The 21,792-nt window shown below is 42.1% G+C and overlaps 1 protein-coding gene across 1 annotated transcript in view; it reads right to left on the bottom strand.

The window, feature by feature from the left end:
- The window catches only part of RNGTT (RNA guanylyltransferase and 5'-phosphatase), a 1,492,790-nt gene that overhangs the window by 84,588 nt on the left and 1,386,410 nt on the right, over positions 1-21,792 (bottom strand). Inside the window, exon 14 of the mRNA XM_069235480.1 lies at positions 16,838-16,904. Within this exon, the coding sequence (XP_069091581.1) occupies positions 16,838-16,904 (67 nt within the window). The remainder of the gene's footprint in view (positions 1-16,837; positions 16,905-21,792) is intronic.

A 21,792-nucleotide genomic window follows, 5' to 3' on the forward strand; every position in this document is an offset into this window, starting at 1 on the left:
TAGAGCTGGAATTTCTTTTAGTGTTGCACATTTAAAATATACGAAGTTAACAAACACATTTAACATAAAAACATTGTTTCCTATTTTATTAAATGTTTATCATACTATAAAACATTTCCCTATACTTTCCCATAGGAAGATTTCCACCCCAAAGAGCTCTGGTTCCCACCAAGTGCGCAGAATGTCAAATACGGTTGTAATGTCGCTAGTGGTATAAACTTTATGGTCGTATTTTAAATTTTTACTGACTTTTACTGACTCTAGTAAATGGTGACTAGCCAAAAGTAGAAAAGTTACTCAAAACTGTTAAGAGTAAATTTACGTTTAGTAAATCTACACCAAGTTTGCCTTTGTAGATAAGCCCATGTATTTATCAGCAAATGTCATACCACTTGACAAAACCATACACTCAGTGTGGATGTGCTGTACGTCTTAAGGACTTTTTTCTGCTGAAGTATCCAGTTTGATTTCTCTAAAAGGTTGTGACTTAGCTCAAGATTTCAAATAGTGTCGTCAACTGCATTACCAGCTGTTGTGTTAGCTCTTTGTGTGATACACAACAAAATAGTGGGAACAGTTTTCCTGCAAGACTTTGAATAATTTTCCTATCAGAAATGAGCACCTTAATGCACTGTATTTAGCAACCGTCACTAGTACAGAGGAAATATCTCTGGAAAAAGACAGAATAGTAGGATACATTTTTTAAATTTAATATAATCTTATTAGTTTTATAATATAACAGAACAAGGCAAGAAATCATAGTTGTGGTATGGTACTTTGCCATGTCATGTAATGTATATAAGAAAGCAATATATTTGTAGTATGCTACTTCTACTGAAAAAGAAAGACGGGGGAGTACGGCGGTGGAGTTAGATAAGAGGATCAGATAGAAGGCAGACAGGGGGAATAATACAAATTATTCCAAGTATAAATCTAATTTGGACCACAGATGGCACCAGACTTTTGTTTTGAAGTTTTGTATATATACACACACAACACTGTCAGAACATTTTAAGACGAGCACTCAGGCCCACCATGTATGATACAATATGTTGTTGTAGTTATTCTATACACAGAGTATCGTTTTGATCGCTAGTGTTGGTAGTGTATCCAACAGGAGAAGTTTACTTCCATTATTGGGAGTTATGGCTCTAGTGTAATGACAGATGGGTTGAACTGTATCTCAGTTTGGAATATCTCATTTAGTGCATCCAATGTCTGTCCAGAATAAGTTTACTAATTTGCAGTAGATCACATGTTCTAATTTCCCTTTAGCTTCCTTAGAATTCAAACAAATATATGATTTTAAAAGACGGGATTGTGATAGTTTGTCAGGAATCCAAATATGCCTATGTGTAGGCCAGAATTTGAACTGGATTAACATGGGTGATATTTTTGATTTAGTTATGTGTTTCCATATATTATTCCATTGTGTTTTGATTCGGTGGGGGAGTAATCTAATACAGGAATCGTCCCACTGTATTACTGTTGCTGTTAGATTTAAGAATGTTTACAAGTTTATATTTTTGAGGGCATAAGTCCCAGTGAAGTGAGGGATCTGATTGTATTAATTAGGTCAGGTAGATGAGGTCTCCTAATTTTCCTTAAAGCCGCTTTCATTTTAAGAAATTTGCAAAACTCTATTTTGGTAAGTTATGTTCTTGTTGAATCACTGCAAGGGACATGGGATTGTCTGTGGATCACTGATATATATAAATTCTTTTAATACTCAGTGTTATCAGAAAAGTGTGTTCCCATCAATATGGATTAAAGGGTTACCCTAAAGAGAAGCAAAGGCTGAACTTTGCAGGGTATTGGTAGATGTTCTATCTAGGTGTTTGAAAGGTCAACTGGAGTCACTCAGAGTGTGAAGTCAACCAAAAAGGACATTTAGGAACACTTTACAAGGAGGGGAACAGCAGAACTTGAGGAGATAAGAAAGTAGAGGTATGATTCACAAACATTTTTCTGTGAGCAGTTGTGTCTTGCTCCAAGTCTGCATGCTATTCACTGATGTATTTCCATAAGTAAGGTAAGATGATGTTCATGTATGGGAGTAACAAATGTTTATTTCCATGAATAAAGGTGCCTTATTCTTGGAAATACAGGAGTACGTTGCATCTAAGCCTTATGTTAGCCACACCTACTCAGAGATAATTCTTTGTAAACCAGGCTTGAACATTCACGTCCAATTTAGAGGCACGTGTCAATGGGTGAGGTTGTCATAACCTCACTTCTCCTGTTTGCACTGCAGTGAAGGACAAGACACTGTGGACTGAAAAGAGGCACACTTTCATGATTTCCCTGTTACTAAACATTATTAAAAAAAAGCCTACAGTGTGGAGACTGGTGGTGGAAATGAGGGGGAATACAAAGGGTGGAGCAGGAACAGCTGCATCAAATTATGCAGTTCAAAACCCCAAAAATGCAGATGCAGACTTTAAGCAGCTACTAAAAATGTGTGCCGCAGGTGAGGGATATTCTCTATGAAGCATGGAGCTCTTGGACCATCTGCTCTAGCAAGAATGACAGTTCAGCTGTTGACGCAGAAGCCCAAAAAATGTAAAGAAAAATACAAATAGCACAACACGTGCAAAGAGCCAATCTACAACTGCCACCAATCTTAGGGCCTCATAATGAACATGGCCATTCAGACCACCAAGCCGGCGGCGAAACATACTGCCACATAATGTACAAGGGAGGTCCACCACATGTGGCCCTCCGCTACCGGCAGGCTACTGCCGACAACTATGCCGTTCGGATAATTAACTCTTGTTCCTCCAGCCTTTTCCTGGCAGGTTTGCCAGCCAGGAAAAGACTGGCGGAAGGGGTGCTACAGGGACCCCCTGGTGGCCCCTGCACTGCCCATTAACTTGGCATGGGCAGTGCAGGGGCCCACGTGCAGAGCCCCGTCGTGCAGGTCACTGCCCAATTTACAGGCAGTGATCTGCGCAACGGTGCTGAGGCACCCGCCGCACACAGCAATGACGGCAGCTCCATGTGGAGCCATCGGCAATGTCCTGGTCCTGCATTCTGCAGAGCCCAGCCCATGTCCCTGGGCCCAGCAGAATGTACATTATACAGCCAGCAGGGTCTCAAGGGGGCTGGCGGTCTATGAAAAGGGTTTCCCGCCGATGATAATTACATTGTTCGCACCTGCACTCCCACCCTTATCACACTATGCACTATTGTAATGCATGGCAAATTAGACATTCTTCAACTATGATTTAATATGTGCTGCCATTACTTTAAGTACTAGAGCCAATAGATCGATATAGATTCAAGGTGGGCGTTTTAGTTGTCTATTATAATGACTCCTGTGAGTCCAACAAGGCAATAATTACATATTCAAATGCTTTATAGGAGGACACTTTCAATCCCAAGTTTTTCCTTAAAATGGATCAAAAGATAATGCCAACACACCCTTCTTTTTTTGTTTATCTTTTTTCATAATTGAGTAATCATCAGAGAGTATCAATTTAAGTGTGTACCATAAGCTTAGTCTATGATGTTTTCGTAGGTACTAACATGCTGTGAAATATATTCAGCAACAGAATGGGCTGTCACTGATCTTGCATTTATCAAGACTTGCTAAGAAGAATGAAGAACCTTAATGACTGCCATTTTATTTTTATTAAATTGGGGGACAAATGATCAATTTCCATGTAAAGTGAACTCAATGGTGGATTCAAGAACATGGAAGTATTTGTATGCACACCTTCCCAAATTAAAAGCTATTTACACCCCTCTATAAAGTCAAGATGCAACAATTATGACATATGCATCATTTGTCCCCAATTTAATAAAAATTTAAAAGGCAGTCACTGGACTTCCATTTCTCCGTCTTCATCTGCATTAATTCTACCAGTAACCTACAATCTGTCAACCAGAATCTTTCGGCAGCATTAAGCTAATTCAGGACTTTACCGAATTTATGGTCTTCCACCTACTTGCCCTCATCCAGTGGAAATCTCTTCCTCCTATTATCAGGGTCAGCCACTTCATCCATAAATACGTGCATGCCCTAAAGAATCATCTACTGGTCCTGGAAGGATAAGGTTGCTTTTGATCTCTTAGCAACCACACACACTGTAAATTTATTGTTGTCAACTTCTTGTCATTTTTTGTGTGTCATTATTTACTCTACATATATGTGAAGATCTGTCATATTACATTCGTGTGCATTTCTTCCTGTCCATCACAAACTCTAAACAAGGATTTCTGTTAATCACACACTTCAGCATGATGCTGTGTACCACTTCTGTTCTACTATAAACATTTCTGTTCAAAATTCTAGGCTGGTAAATAAATACATAAATAAACATAATCCTATTATTAGCTCCTCAGAGTAAAATACAGTTGTCAAATTTGATGCATGTTACAATATTCCTGGTATGCACATAATTTAAGGAACTTGGCATAACCATAGAAGGCTTGTCTAAGGAGTTAGAAGGCATGTCTCTTTGAGTGGATACACTTAGGAAAAGCTGACTTTGATCATTCAGCACTAACCTGAATTTCTGGAGATTTCCTACATATTAATGAAGCAGTAGCAGCAAAATCCAGCCTAGAACAATTACTTTTGTTGCAATTTTTAATTACTTGTCACATCTATTTAACATCCTACAGCAGGAAAGAAGGCCAATGAAGACCCTGTACGTATCCAGTGTTAGCTTCTTGAAGAAGTATGTATCCAGCATTTGATTCCAGAAGAAAATGTGAACATATCCCATCTTGAGAGAAATTGGGTGAGTGCCCTGATTTAAAGAAGAGTTTATGATTCATAAACCATGGCTGGCCAGGAGAGGGCAATTTTGTTTCTTAGTCCAAGGGAATGGGATGAGGTCTGATGGAAAGTTTGAAGGTTTGGTGATAGCAATTACTTTATATAAATTATTTGTGGTGAGTGGAAAACTTTCCAAACTGCCAGTGGACCTTTACCGGTTAACTCCCTACTCTGATTCAGACAGGGGCATGAGTTTGGCTGTAATATCTCCAATTGCCATGGTCTTGTTGCACAAGGAGGATGCTGATTCAATACGTTAAGATTCTGTGAGTGGAGCAAGGAGAGATTTCATGTTTTGTTTCTGTACGACCTAGGAAAGTTACCTGAAGCAGTTTGGTGACAATTCTGGAAAGGAGGATTCTGTACAGTTAAAACTTTTCCTATATGATTGCCTGCTTAATTTGTGTATGAGGATGTTGGTGATCATGAGGAGGGATTTTCTCCCCTTCCTCTCAGAAGATGAAGTTTGAAATTTTATTTGTGGTCTACTACTAAGAGGAGCTGGGAGACAATTATTCCACAATGCTGGAAATCTCCTTATTATATATTGGATAGAGTGCATCTGTTCGTATAGTAGAAGGATACTGCATATCAGCGAGGTGTTCCTTTATAAGGTCACTGAACTTGGAGGGGAACTGCAATATCCTTATAATGTACAGCAGAGTTATTCCTTACTATACACAGTCATGCCATCAATCTTCTAAAAAAAAAAAAAATGCTTAACTTATTGTTTTTTTCCTCTTTAGACATGAAAGAGAGAGTATGGTTGCAGACATGAATAATAAAATCAGAAACTGTAGTGCACAATTAACCACACCGGAAAGCATTTAGTAATTTGTTGCAAAAAGTTAGTAGAATCAGCTTAATGTAAATCTGATTTAAAAATGCTGTAGCTCAGACTATGTAGAAACATACCCATTTTATATTGTTCCTCTAATTACTTATAGTGCAAACAATAATAAATATGATGCTATGAATATTTTCTTTCTGATGATCACTGACCATTTCAGCAAAAGAGATCAGAAGAATGAAAATCCAGTTCTCATTTTTGTTGTTTATACTGAAGCTGTAAGTATGGTCTGTGATGTGCCTTTCATCTTGGCTACTGGCAGCAGGCATTAGGACATCATAATTTACCTGTTAAGCAGCTACTTCCTTTCTATATTACAGGGGACTAAAGACATAGGAACTCAACTGTAACAGGGAAAATAGAGACTGGTTTTTATACAAGGATTGTAGGCTTCCATGTACTACACGGCTCTAAATAAATTGGAGGGATCAGCATTAGGTTCACAGGTTAGTGTAGAAAGGGGGCCTCTCTTGGTTTTTCCACGGTGGTACCCAGGATGGAGCCCCCTTTTATGTGGTTGGGAGGTACAGTGTTGTAATACGTTATCGGATATGAAATATTTCAAGGAGGGATGTCTGGGTGTCTTCATCCTTGACCCAGTGGAGATTTAAGTCTCTCAAGAAAATATGGTCACAGGAGAAAAACAGTTTATCGGTGATCCAATAAAGAATATCTTCCATGAAACTGCTTTTACGCCTTGGTGGGCGTTATGAGATGTTTAGTCTTAGTGGTTTAGACGGTGTGCTTGTAATCCCCACTGTAAGGAATGGAAAGATGCTAATTACAGTAGATTCATTTGGGACTCCTTAGGAGAAAGTCAACTACTGGCCAGTAGTATCTGGCTCTGTCTGGGAGAAGTATTTTGTAACCTGGCGGCAGGATTAGATCAGACAGATTTCAAAGCGCAAAAAAGCACCATGGTCATACTCTTGGGGGAAAGCAGATATGCACATGGAATTTGCGGTTACAGGCCTACAGTGAAAAATGGCAGTGTTGATGTCATGTGTCAATGGTCACTAAATGGAGTGATGATGCTTATTCTGAGGTTGTGAACACTTTTGATTTTGGTATCCTGTGGCAGCCCATTTTTGCAGTGTGTTGTTTAAAGCTCATTATATAATTAGCAAGCAAGCACTGGCAAAGTACCATGCAGTCACTAATCGATTTGCCCAGGGACTCAATCAGTTATCATCCAAGTATTCAGTCAATAGTAGCTTACCTAGTATTTCAACAGTAACACTACACCGACATAATCGGAGGAACAGGTAAACATAGGGTATCATGTGACAAAGTTAAGGCTGGAAAGTCAGTCTGAGAGGATGATTCTAAAAAAAAAAAAAAAAAAAAAAACAATTGGGTTCAAGTCCTTCTGTAGTCCAGGTGGTCCGGATTCTGTCTATTATGATCAGGTTGCTTGTCCTATCGTTTCGCTCATTTATTTCAGGCCTCCTGTAGTGTGAAATTTCCCTTTAAGTAAGAAGTGAGGGAATCTGAAAGGTCCCTTTGGGATATAGAGGCTATTTTTAAGTTAATTATAACTTATAGTGGAAGCCTGCCACTGCAAGTCTCTACAGATAAGATTGATATATGATGTCTCCAATCCAGTCACTAGATGGAGCTCAGCAAGAAAAAGGAACCTGAGTAGACTAGTGGAATATTTGGTAAGATCTGTAAGCTCCAGTTTCCTCCCTTACACATGGGACAGGACAAATGCGTGCACTACTGACCTCAAGTCCGATGGAGCAACAGAAAGTTTCAACTTTTTCAACTGGTGAAGTTGAAAGGCTGCAACGTTTTTTTTTTTTTTTTTTTACGAAAACAACATGTCCCTACATTAAGATTTTGATCAATGATAAAACCAAGAGATTTGGCATGGTGAAACAGTCTTGAAGAGATATGGAGAGGAGCTAGATAAGGTATTGAGCCACTCTTGAACTGGAAAGGGGAAGTCAACTTCCCCTGTCAAAAATCCCATTTGGACAGGTTACATTTTGATATCCAATTGGTTTGAAATGCTTTCAGGTTGGATAGACTGGCTGGATTTGATGTTCTTAACCAGATGTGCACCATATGAATTTGCAGATGAAGGAAGGATGTTACTGTCCAGTAGTTAGTGCTAAATGGGTTTCATTTTTAAATGTAATAGTGTGAGAAAACTGAGCCTCGAAGAAAGCGATATTTGAGTGGGAGGGTATGGGAGTCTAGTTTGTCAATCTAGGACCTTACTGAAAAGAATCATTGGAAGCAATTTCACACCTCGCCTTCAAACCCGTTCTACATTTAAAAGATTGCAGTAGTAATTTTTGTTTATTTGGGGTGGAATCTAGGTTGTTGACTCATTCACGCATTCATCCACTCACCCACACAAAATGCCACACACATACAAAATCACCAGCCAGTGAGGAGATACTTTCAGATACTATGTCAACCAAATCTAGTAGCTATGCTGCTAGCTTCTAAGGGGTGCTAGAGTCCCTTCAGTAATGCAAGACCACTAATGTGTCAGAATGCTGCACTGCGAGGAGTGCATGTCTATGACTACCAATCTGTGAGGGTGTAAAAATGCTTGCAGTAGTGTGTGAATGATATTGAGATAAGCGTGGGAGCGCTGTTGGTAGTGCAAGACTGTTCTCATGTGAGGAGTGGAAGAATGAATCCGCAAGAGTGAAACTGCCATTCTATAAGGGGTGTCAGAGTACTTCCAGTGTTGTGTGATTGCTAGACTACAAGTAACATGAGAGTGCTGTTGTTTTTAGGGTGCTTTGCTATCTACCGTAGGGGTTTGAACAACACCCCATAAATTTGCATTGCAGCCACGGCAGAAGATACATTGCACACCTAATTTACAATGGATGAGCCTTACTCTTGAAACAGTGCAGCTACAACCTTTCCTAAGTGAAATCCTCTTCATTCCTTTTGTGAACAGTGAAGGTCTGCTTGCCATCATGGGGCTGCTCAAAATTTGAAGGGGGACAGGACATTAATGACCAAGACGTCCCATTTGCTTCATTTTAACTCTTGCTAAGTGACTGCAAGAAGACAGCCCCCACCTACATGAATTACTGACTCCCACACTATGTGCCCATCTGGTGATGGATTACCAGGCACCAGTGAACAAAGTCTCTGACATCTGACCTGATGCTCTGGAACTGTTTTTTTCAGTGGTATCTGGCCCAGCAGCTGGCCTGAGCTTGAGGTGCCTGTAGGAGGCTGGCCCTCAACGTAGAGTGCAAATCGAGGCACAGTGTGCAGGGGGTCCATGCAACCACACGTTTGTTTCCAGAGGTAAAAATTTGACCACATAATGCTCCAATTATAAGGTAGCTAGTTGAGCAGTTAGGCTGATCCAGGAGATGAGTTAAGTATTTGCTGTACTCACAAATCCAATCATGCACCACACACACTCAATTAATAACTTGAGACCAGAATTTATAAAAATACTTCAGACTTTTATATACATTTTAAGAGCAAGATCTTTAAGATATGTTAAGTACTTTCTGAAATATGACTTTTCAAAGTTTTAAGAAAGTTAGTCTTTCTGTGCATAATTATGCACAATAGGAATCAATAAGCAGCCACTTTAAAAAATGCTTTAAAAATTGTATGGTTGAGTTACCAGTCTCTTCTTTTACAGGGTGGTCAAAGTAGTCAGTGGGCACAAACTGCCAGCTGGAGAGCCTTGGGCGGCTCCTGGGTTCCGGCAGGAGCAGCGTTGGAAAGTCTCTTGGCACAGGCACAGGGCCACTTGGAAAAGGAGCTGGTATGAAGATTTAAAGATGGTGCCTTGGGGTCCCCTTGAGCTGTCGAGGTTGCAAGGGTTGGGGACCCATGGAGTACAGCTGGTTCCTCGTTGCAGGGCGCAGGGCAGCCGGATGCAGGGTGAGTTGGAGATCCAGGAGCTGTGCGCAACAGAGTTCTTTGGAACTGGAGGTGAGCCTCTTTGAGGGCTGCTTACAGGACAACTGATGCACTCTGGTGGGAGGTCCGGGGTGTTTTTGAAGTCCCTCGACTGGGGATTCCTCCTGATCCTTTTTCAGATTTGAGGGAGCTGATTTTCTGGTTGTCCGATGTCAGCTGACCAGTACCTCGGGGTACTGGCGTAACTCGGCCACTGGAGGGCGCAGTGCCACCAAACTCAGCACAGTTGTAGGTCAAATACGGCCGGTCGGTGGTGTGTTGCCAGGTCCGGCTGCAACTTCCACTTGCAGAGATATCAGCCTGCCTGAGAAGTGACCCTCACCAGTTTGTTGGTTCTTGGTTGGTTGCTGAGTGGTGCCTCCACTCAGAAGGGAGATCTGGGGCGATTCTTGAAGCCTGGAGGTCCCCTGGGTTTCTTGGGGCCGGTTCAGTGTCCAGCTCCTCCGCAGCAGCGATTTTCAGGTCCTGGGTGCAGCAGGTCCACAGTTCTCTTGTTTTGAATCTTCTTTGGTGCTGGTCTTCTTTGTCTTTTCAAATCAGATGTCTTGGTCTAGGGGAGCCCACTAAATACAGAATTTAGTGGGCATTTTAGGAGGAACCAGGAAGTGTCCAATGGGACACTTACCCTTTGGTGGCTACACCCACTACAGTGACCACTTCCTTAGGGAAGGGTCACTTCTCTAAACCTGATTGGCTATTTTCTGAACTGAATTTGAGGGTCCACTTCACAGGTAACACCTTAGGGGTGGTGCATGCCCATTCCTCCTACCCTGTGTGTGGTTTCCCACCTTTGCTCCCTCCAAAAGTGAGGGTTTGTATAGGGGGAGTCCATCTGCTGCTAGCAGCAGGCCTGGGGATCGAGTTCCAAGGGTGGTAGCCCTTTGAAGCTCACTGCCAGGGCAGTGCACATTCCTGAGGGAGAGGGTGTTAGCTCCTCCACCCAAGAAGGGCATTGTTTTACAAACCACACAGACAGGGCTCTCCCCCAAGGTTTGTATATTGGCTGTCTGGATGTAGCAGGCTGGCTGGAACCAGTCAGCCACCATGCCAGGATAGTTAGCTTTTGCAGGGACCGCCTCTAAGGTGACCTCTGGCCACATTTTATAATAAATCCAGTACTGGTTCCAGTTTGGATTTATCATTCTGAGGTGTTTGATACCAAACATCTCAGGGTTCAGAGTAGCCATTATGTAGCTGTTAAACTCGTGCTGACCAGTGTTCAGCACATACATTAAAATGGATGCTCTGTTCACTCACTATGTCCTAGGTTTGGCAGGGATACAGTGGGGGCATATTGCTCATGAAGCTATGCTGTCACATATAATATGGAGCACCCTGCCTTAGGGCTGTAAGGCCTGCTAGAGGGGTGCCTTACCCATAGTAAATGTATCGTATGGTGGACAGGGCACACAGGTAGTGTGCCAAGTCGAGTTTGTGTGTTAGGTTTGCACCAGAACACTCAGCCTGCTATGGCAGTGCTAGGTGCAATTTGATGCATGGCCCTAGAGGGTGGCACAATCAGTGCTGCTGGCCTGGGGGTTACCCTAGTACCCCTTGCCCTGGGTACCTAAGTACCTTTTACTATGGACTTATAGTGTTAGCTAAAGGTGTATCCAATTACTTTTAAAATGTTTTAGGGAAAGAACACTGGCAACCTGGTTAGCAGGATCCCAGTGCACTCCAGTTAAAGTTGAATTCAGAAACCAGGCAAAAAGTAAGTTGGGCACTGCAACAATGTGCCAGTCTCTTACAATGGCTCAGCAGGGTGCACTGGTGGAAATGGAAAGTAGGAGGTCAGGATTCTCATAAGGCAATGGAAAATTACAATGAACCTTCACTGAAGTTTGTGCAGGAAGTTCAGGGCAATCAGGGGTTTCCATGCTCAAATTATGACAAATGGAGGTGTTGGGGCCACCTTACTACTGGACCCAAAGTGAGCACCCAGTGCAGCTCAGTAGCACTTGGCCATAGTATAATCCCTTGTTATAACAAAACTGCAGACATACTTGTGTAACAGGCCCACCTAAAGTGCACCATTCAAGGTAGCTCTTCGTGCCCCACCCCACTTTTTTCTAGGGAAGCAAGGGATTTGATCTTATCACTCTGATCTTAGAAAAGCTTGTTGCTGAAGCTAGGCAGATGTGCAGAATGATATGCATTATACATAAAGCCATACACACATGCATTCCTCTTCAATTGTCTAAAAGCTGAACATCTTCCCTGACCAACACGTTATTACTATTGGAAAATCCGTCCTTTATGGTGTTATCTGTCTTAAAACAGAGCCCTCAATAGCTAAATCGTACTCTGGCTGTGGCATAAGCATTGGAACTCCTGACTCTCTGACCTCTACTCCACTACTTCCCATGTGATGTTCAAGATGGGTCTTGAGATACTTTTCTTTAAAGATACGTCTGACTGCTGCTTATTTCTCCTTTTGTTTTTCTCTTTGACTCCTTATCCAACCCCTGTTCCACATCTACTTTTCAGTAATGTTCCCTACTTTTGTCTCTTTCCTTTGTCTTCTTTTTTTATTTTAACCTACTGTCTTTTTCCCCTCCTATTTATCATTTACCATGCCTTCAAACACACAGTTTCTCTTCACCATTTTTTCTTTATATGAACTTTGTCTTATCTTTCATGCCAAGTTCATTTACTGTTTTTTTTGTATTGGCCTCACTCATTTTTTAATCTTGCACCACTGTTAGCACCATTATGTAGAAATTACATCTTGTTATAACTACAGAGCAGCTTGTATCTGAATTTTATTTTGTGCCTATAATACAACCTTCTATTTTAAACCTTTGTATGTTTCATTATATTTGTATACACATATCATTATTTCAATTGCAGCTTTTTTTGTAAATGGGTAAGTTTGCTATATTACTATAGACTTGGTTGTTTTTGTTAGAAAATTGATTTCTGGTTGGCTAAGGGTATGCACCTAAGCCAGGCACAACCCACATCTCTAGTCAGGACAAGTAAGTCACACACCAAAGATAACTTGTGTCCACCCACTGGCAGCTTGCAACAGAGCAGTCAGGCTTATCTCCAGAGGTCACATGTAAAGTGTTTGAGCAACACACTCACACCAGTGACACAATAAATACACCACAAAAGTGTCTCCATACGTAATTCTATACAAGTATAGTATTTTGAACATATCATAGATCTATATGACATTATTCATAAATACTGTGTGCAATATATAAATTCTGAAGCAGGACTCATTATTCTCACAGGATAAGAATCAAAATGGCATACATCATAACCTCAGGGCATAACATGCTGTTTGGGGTCCAAAACATATGAATCATAAATACTGTGCATGGAATACCACTACTGAAATAGTACTCGTCCTGGGTACTGCACCACTCAGCAGTGACAGGCTTCCTAGTACCTGAATAGTTATAGCATGAAATGCAACCAAGCAAGAAACAGACACAACACACGCCATATGTCACAACACAAGAATATGAATGAACACATGGATCCCAAAACATCCCCTTAAGAGCCTGGAGTGCAGGGTAACGGTATTGCTATTAGATCTTCTGGGGTAACTAGGCCCCCAACCTTTGGGCAACATGGAGATGGGATTGTGGGCAGGCGCCTGATTTACACCAGGCAAACAGAGGGTACACAAAATCACCTGTGCTCCTACTCACAGGTTTACAGTAAATTGTTACCAGACGTAGACTACAGGCACTCCTGAGCATATATACCATATGTCTTACAGTAATCCTCCCAAGCGATTTGGTGATCCCTCTCCCCTGCACAGAGTTCGAGCCGCTAAGCAGAAGAAGAGTATGCCGCAAAAACAATGACAAACCTCAGGCCCTTAACGGGTCACGTTTGTCAGGCTAAGGAACCGGGACCGCCCGCGAGCGAAGGGCAGGACGTCCGCACCCTTCTAAGCTATTGTGATTGCATGCCCTCCGATGACACCGGAGGAGGTGCATGCAGCAGCGCTGACATTACTAAGGAGGTTTCCATGTCGCCCCGGCAACGCATTTTGCACGAAGGCAACTGCTGAATCTGCATGCGCTGCTGGGACACACGACTCAGGAGGGGGAAGGGCTGCTCTGTCTTTCTGGTTGGGGTCAAGGCGGCCCTCTCAATGGCAGAAATCAAAGGGAGAGACGGGGGCTTTAGCGGTCCACCGAGCAATGCGATGAGCCCCACGCACCAGGGAAGGCACCAGAGCTGCAAAAGTGCTCTAAAAGTCCCAGTTCCGAAAGTGCTCTAAAAACATGGGGTCAGAGCCCCTGTACTTATACTCATGTCTTTGATCTGGAGGTGGCCTCAAAGGAACCCTTTCAGGTGTACAACAAACCCTTTTCAACCCAGCCCTGGCTCCAGGCATCAGTAGAAGGTAAATCAGCACATAGTGTGAGGCAGGGAAACAGCCTATACAAATGCAATTGCACACCATCTACCTCTCTCCCAGCCCAGGAAGACTATCAGTATGCAGATGCGCCCAGCCCCTCCTGTGTGACAGCTGTCTGGAACATATGCACAAAATGTCGCTGTCACTCTGCCCTAGACATGTACTGGAGTGAGGCTGCAACGCACATAGTTATAAGCATAGAGAAATGCCCACTTTCTAAAAGTGGCATTTCTAAAATAGTAATGGAAAATCCAATTACAACAGTAAGGATGATTTCTCACTATCATTCCAAACATGGCCATGCCACTCCTTTCCAATCAGCAATTACCACTTAAAAGAAGTGAGTTAAGGCATTGGCAAGTAGTTTGAATTGCCAAGTCAATCTGGCAGTAAACTGGGCACCTAGGCACTGGAGTTGCAGGTCTGAGACAAGTTTTAAAGGCTACTACAGTGAGTGCACAATCAGTGCTGCAGGCCCACTAGTAGCATTTAATTTACAGGCACTGGGTATATGGTATACCATTATTACATTGGACTTACAGGTCAATTAAATATGCCAAACAGGTGTAAGCCAATCAAACAAAGTTTTAGAGGAGAGAGCACATGCACTTTAGCACTGATTAGCAGTGGTAAAGTGCCCATCGCCCTAGAGCCAACAAAAAGAGGGTCAGAAAAATATGAGGAGAAAGGCAGAATGTTTGGGGATAACTGCAGAAAGGGTTGTTTCCAAAAGTTTACATTGTAAAACATTATAATACCCTTTGGCCACCTTGGCACTATATAAAACAGCAAATAAAGAATAATGTAATATCTAATCCAAGAGTATTAAACAATTAGTCACAGTAGCGCGCTTTGTAAATCCATTTCTCTTTGCATTCTCTTTAAGAAAGCAAAAAGAAATTGAAATAAGGCCAAGTGGGACTAAGAAGATGGGAACTTTCGTCATTGTAGCATTTCCATTTGATTAAAGGGCACAGGAGTAGCCATGGAAATAGCTTGCTTCCAGAACAAATTGGTGAGATTACTCAGGCAACAAAGCGAGTGCATCCAGAACACATCAAGGCCAATCTGTTGAACATCTTCAGCCTCACCACGCTTTATGCAAACAAAAAAAGTGTACAAATGTTCAGTTTGATGTGGTATTTCAATACAAAACCAAATCACATATAAGTTCCATACACAATTAAAGAATCTACTAGTATAGTGGTACTCGGAAAGCATCATTTAAACTCCTCTCCTACTTGTGTATACAAAGTCTTTTGCTTAGCACAGAAATTAATGGCAAAGAAATACTGAATTTTTCGCGATGGCACTACCCATACCTCGCAATAATGGACCTTCAAGAAAAGTGCAACAGACTTTAGACTTTGCAGGAATCGTATATTTAATCGTCTTATCTTGTTCTTTTTAATGTTGTCAGTAGCAGCCTGCGTAGAGGGCGGAGAGTACAAAAAACCCTCAACAAACAAGAACGACCAAAAAAGAAAGGATTAAGTTATCCTTCTTACGCCTTCGCAGCCTCACACATACACCTCTATCCTATGGAGGTCAATTCACCAAAATGTCAGGAGTAGTGGAAGTGGCAGCACACGCCCTCTGATCTCCACTTTCACTCACACACACAAACTTACACATACATACAAATTCACACTTAAAACACATACTTTCTCACATCAACACACACCTCCGCAAGCACGCACACACCATACATTAAAAAGGATTTGTACTTATCTCAGCTGCCAAGGAAGGGCATATTCCAGCTAATTGCACCCCATTTTTATTACACTAATAGTGAATTATATGTTATAATATTTTACTATTCGCTATTAGAATAATAAAAAATGACAAAAAAACAAAGAGTGCGGGCCCCAACTGACGTCGACGAACGTCACTGGCAATGAATTTGCAACCTTTTAAACCAGGGGTCGCAAATGCGACCCCTAATTAATGATCATGAGTATGATGATCACTGCCAGATAACAGGAGATTTGATGGAAGACGGAGCTACTGGCAGGGAACCTATGGAGAAGTTCACTCAAGCACCAAATTATGAAAACATCGAAGTGAAGCTAACTAAAGCTGATCCAAGAAATATGCTCCAGAGTACCAACTGAAGAAACGGAGCCTGTCCATACCATGGCTGCTGACGTCTCTAGAAAGCGAATACAAGTTCCGTTTCAGCCGCATTATAAACTTCATCCACTCTGAAGATCCAGAGCTGGCGGGGAGCTGCACGCAGCAGACATTTCCCACTAAAAGGCCAGGTGCGGGTGCCTACCCAGCAAACTAAGAACCAGGAATCGCCAGAGTGGGATGAGCTTTTCATGGTCGTTCATTTGCGGTTGCCAATGTTTCGCCAGATAGGTTTTACATATACCTGAAAAGGATAGCTGCAATCCTAGAAGCCGTTGGAACTACCGAGCCTCCTCAGTCCCAATAGTCAGGAAGTGATCAACTGTCTAACTGACGTCTGTTACTATCTCTGTATAAGGGAAGGTGGGAGTCAAAGACTGAACCTATAAATGTAATCCTTCTGGATGGGACCAAAGGGCAGTTCACAGAGAACGCAAGATTTAAAAGGATCCTGAGAGGCTCTTGCTCCGTCCTTGATGCTGCCTGGATGTGACAATCAAGAGGGCTCAAAAGGCCACTATTGATCTCGGCAATGGCTTTAAAACAGAATGGTACCCGGTGACCACTTAAGCCACAATAATTACTAAACAAAGAAATCTAGCTAAAACAATAGTACACGTCTCTACTTTGAACCATGGCAGCCTCTGCTGCATATATAAATATATCTCACTGGAACATAAGAAACAATTGTTCAAACTTCTGGCACATGACCAAATTTTCTAAAGTACAACTGGTAGCTTACAACAACAAAACATCTTCATACCTTAATTTGTGAGAAGGGTCTGTCGTAACTCCCAACATAAAGAAATCCAACACTCTGAGTTAGCAGTCTAAAAGCAAAATAGAAAATCATATTAGGTAACGGTATGTAATGAGGATAGTTCATGTAGTAATGACTTTCACATTGAAATGCTATCTTATTGTTATTACAGCAAATCCCAAAGCGAGAAAGGAGCTATTGATAAGATCCAAATTATGGCATGGACAAAGAATAAGAAACTCTATCAAACACTTTATTAAGTACAACGAGATAAGTGGATCGTTTGTTTTCGCCTAGAAACCCTACAGGTATGTCAGGGCTTCAACGTTGTAAAGTCTGCCAAGCTTCTATGGAGCCAGGAAAGTGAAGTCCACCCCACAGCTCCTCGCTCAGCTATTCTCAAGCACCCTCTGTAACTGAACTACAAATTAATATAACCAATTTAAATGAGATTTAACTTGCAATGGTTGCCATGCTCTGGGTAGGTTGGATGTCGCACAAAGGCATTTGGACCCTGCTTTTCAGCAACTATGTTAACTCACTTATGGTCTCAGGCTCTACCACAATAAGACAAGGGCAACTCAGTCTCCTTTATCTCCTTTAAGGCATTACCTTGCAGGAGTGCTCCAACCAACCAATTTTAGGTTTTAAAAATGAAATCAACAGGCTGCAGTGCAGCTAGTACTCCACAATTTGTCATCTTACCATTGGTAGTCCAAGTAAGGTTTATGTTTTACATGCATAAAAATGAAAGCTGCGAATCGCCGCTACTTGATCTGAAATGATGTTAAGCCAAACAGTTACAAACATATTAAATGAAGATTCTGTAGACATGTCTGCTTGAGGGGGCACATAATGCCACAATACTGGCTAGCCTCGAAAAAGTACTTGAAAATTCACTGGAGCGGGCTATGCTGTCTGTTAGAAATGGGGTCTCTGGTTAGCAGTCAGTTTGCACTCTGTCCAAGCAGGGACTCTCACTCTAGTCAGGGTAAAGGAGTTACGCTCCTAAGACAACCACTGCTCACCCCCTCGGTAGCTTGGCACAAGCAGTCAGGTTTATCTCAAAGGCAATGTGTAAAGTATTTGTACCAACACACACAATAATACAGTGAAAACGCTACAAAAGGGCCACAACACCAGTCTAGAAAAATAGCCAATATTTATCTAAATAAAACAAGACCAAAACGACAAAAATCCAACATACACAAGCAGAGTTACAAATTTTCAAAGTAAAAAGAGTCTTGAGCCATAGAAATCAATGGATGGGTTGCTTTATACAAAAGTACTTGGTTTGCGTCAAAAATAAAGCTGCACGGGCGAGCGTGCACTGTAAAAATCAGTGATGTGTCAATTCCTTACACGCAAGTGAGGCTGTGCGTCGTTTCTTTTACGGTCCGGTAGGCGATGTGTCGTTTTTCTCTCCTGCAGAAGACGATGCGTCGATTTCGGGACAGGCAACCTCGGTCCACGCAGGTTTACTGTGGTTTTGACACCCAGCTTGTGAAATTCTGGTGCCCAGTGGTAAAGAGCCACGCCGTGTGGGTGATGCGCCAATTGTGGCAGCCGCAAGCAGTTGTTGTGTCGATTTTCCAGCCACGATGCAGGTGGTGCGGCGTTTTTTCAGCCACAAAGCAGGTGCTGCGTCAATTTGCATGGATTTCAATCTTGGTTCCACCAGCTTCTCCTTTCAAGGGCCCAGGGACTGGATTGGGCACCACTTGGCAGGATAGGAGTCTTGTCAAGCAAGTCCAGGTGCTGGCAGTGGAAGTCTTTGATGGCCCTGAGACTTCAGAACAGGGGGCAAGCTCAGTCCAAGCCATTGAAGACACTTCACAAGCAGGAAAACACAACAAAGTCCAGTCTTTGTCCTCTCAAAGGCAGAAGCTGCAACTGCAGGCCAACCCAGCAAAGCACGCTCACAGGCAAAGGGGCAGTACTTCTCCTCCAGCTCTTTTCTTTGGCAGAGATTCCTCTTGATCCAGAAGTAACCTAAAATCTGGGGGTTGGGGTCCACTACTTATACTCCTTGCTGCCTTTGAAGTAGGCAAACTTCAAAGGAAAGCCTCTGTTGTTGACAAGATCCTGCCTTGCCCAGACCTGGCCCCAGACACATACTAGGGGGTTGAAAACTGCATTGTTTGAGGGCAGGCACAGCCTTTTCAGGTGTAAGTATCAGCTTCCCCCTCCCCACTCTAGCCCAGGAGACTCATCAGGATACACAGGCTACACCCCAGCTCCCTTTGTGTCACTGTCTAGAGGGGATTCGCAAAAAGCCCAACAGTCAGTATGACCCAGACGTGGATTCCACAAGCAGGCAGAGGCACAGAATGGTTAAGCAGCAAAACGCCCACTTTCTAAAAGTTGCCTTTTCAAACTGACAATCTAAAAAACAACTTTAACAAAAGATGTATTTTTAAATCGCGAGTTAAGAGACCCCAAACTCCACATCTCTATTTCCTCCCAATGGGAAACAGCACTTAAAAGATATTTAAAGGCAACCCCCATGTTAACCTATGACAGAAATAGTCCTTGCAACAGTGAACACATCAGTACATGTCCCATCTTTAACATGCACTGCACCCTGCCCATGGGGCTACCTAGGGCCTACCTTAGGGGTGCCTTACATGTACAAAAAGGGAAGGTTTGGGCATAGGCAGTCTAAAACTGCACACAGACACAGCAGTGGCAGGACCATGTTTACGGGGCTACCCATGTGGGTGGCACAATCAATGCTGCAGGCCAACTAGAGGCATTTGATTTACAAGCCCTGGGCACCTCTAGTGCACTTTACTAGGGACTTACTAGTAAATCAAATATACCAATCATGGAAAAGCTAATTGTACATACAGTTTACACAGAGAGCACTTGCACGTTAGCACTGGTCAGCAGTGGTAAAGTGCCCAGAGTACCAAAAACCAGCAAAAACAAAGTCCAGCGCATAGTTAAAACACAGGAAGCAGAGGCAAAAAAGATAGGGTAAACCACGCCAAGGATGCCAGGTCTAACATTTTCCTTCTTTTGTAAAAAATTACTCAAGGTAGCCCAACACTTTGTTGATTACTGATCAGATGAGAATAGTGATGGAACAAAATTAATTATAAGAGTTAATGATTTTTTTAATAACATTATCCAGTGAAGCAAGTTTAAGGATTTGGCACATAAAAGAAAGTATAACTTGCACCTTCTGCTTCAAAGCATTAAACAGGTACACTGTTTGGACGTCTCTACTGAAGTCTCCCTTCTCCCAGTGGGAATCTCTCCCACCTTCTCACCTTTACTGATTCAATTTCCACCGTTCAACTTCCATCAACACATACAGAGGGTGCCTTGGAATCTGGCATAAAGTTAGGACTGCGATGCATCAGAGCTTTGGTGATGGGCCTGCATGATGCTATAGTCAGCTTTAACCTTTTAAGTCACGTTAACTCTTTTTATAACACTTTTTCTGCTCAATCTTTGATTCACTCCCTTCAGAAGAAATGTAAAAGCCCACCTCTCATGAACATACCTGCAATTAAAATAGCGCTCATTACCACCCTTTCCTACTCCTTTCCTCACTGAATCCAGAGCAACATATCACTTCTTCTAAGGTATGACAGAAAACCTGTAATTCTGTATTTCAATGTAAAGTGCCCTAACGTCCCATTCAGTGCAAGAAAGCTGTATAAAAAGTATTTCTCTTTTTTACTGGACCCCAGATTTCAAGTGCTTCACTGAGAATGTGTGTGCTGGGCAATGCTTCCTCTAATTTGTTTCACTGTGTGCAGCAATGAGGATTATTGGTGAACTGCAGCCAAAGCTATGAGTACTGAAGACATGAGATTACTTAACACTGAAGAGAGGGCCATGAGCTGCACATACAAAGATTTGTTTCTTTACTTGATTCTAGGCTCAACCTATCTTTGGGTTCAGGGCTTCATTGTAGCAGATTTACTAGTCACTCCCTGATATTGCAGCAGCAGACATACTAACAATGATCACAATTTGGCATTATTCAGGACCTCAGAAAAGTTAAGATTATAGATGGCAGTACAAGATAGATATTCTTAACTTCCCAGGCCATCTCATCTATTTTCCTCTCCAAACCTCACATTTTTTGTGATGGTTCTTCTCTCCTTCCTGTTCTCATGTTTACCCTGTCTCTTCATGTTACATTCTTCTTTTTACCTTTACCTGTAATGGTTTATTCCATTTCCACTTGCTTCTATATTCCTGTTTGCGTTTTTTCTCACCCAACCATTCATCACTTTTCTTTTATTTATCCAGTGATATGTATCTCTTCAAAATCTCGACCTCATCAATTCTGTCTCTTGCACTGTTTCTCCCTTCCACCTTGTATTATCTTTTCACATCAACACCTTTCTACCTTATTTTCCCACCTTCCTCCATCTCCACTCAACTTCCTTCGCATTCGCATTTCTTGCCGTATCCACAACTAAGTCTCATCCAATGCTACTACGCATTCCTTCTATCTCCTGCTTTACTTATCTCCAATATCTGCACGTTTTGTTGTGGTTTCCCTTCCTTGCTACACTCTTTTCCCTTCACCTTCCAGATATTGCACTATCCTGTTCGTATCAGTCTTACACAACGTGCCCCTTCTCTCCTTTCTGCTATGTTTTCCACCCACTTTACATGTTGCAAGCCTTTGCTCCCTTTCTCCATGTTCCCTTCTTTAATCTCTACACTCTTTGCATTCACTTTAAACATCTTCCACAAACCTGTTCCTCTCAAACTGTATCCATTTTTCCTCATTCACAACCATGCCACTATTTCAGTTCAATCAACAACACCTTCCTTTCTCTCTCAGTCCTCATAGGTAGATAGCAAGATGGCAGAGATGCCAAAAGCTGTAATTCTACCCCCTGGAAGACTGTCTTGATCAGTAGTTTAAGTGGAATAAAAATAGTAGGGTGTCTGCAAAGGGGGCATAGCCTTCAATCATTTATAAGTGG

The sequence above is a fragment of the Pleurodeles waltl genome, chromosome 5 (assembly GCF_031143425.1).
Source record: "Pleurodeles waltl isolate 20211129_DDA chromosome 5, aPleWal1.hap1.20221129, whole genome shotgun sequence".
Taxonomy (NCBI): Eukaryota; Metazoa; Chordata; class Amphibia; order Caudata; family Salamandridae; genus Pleurodeles; species Pleurodeles waltl.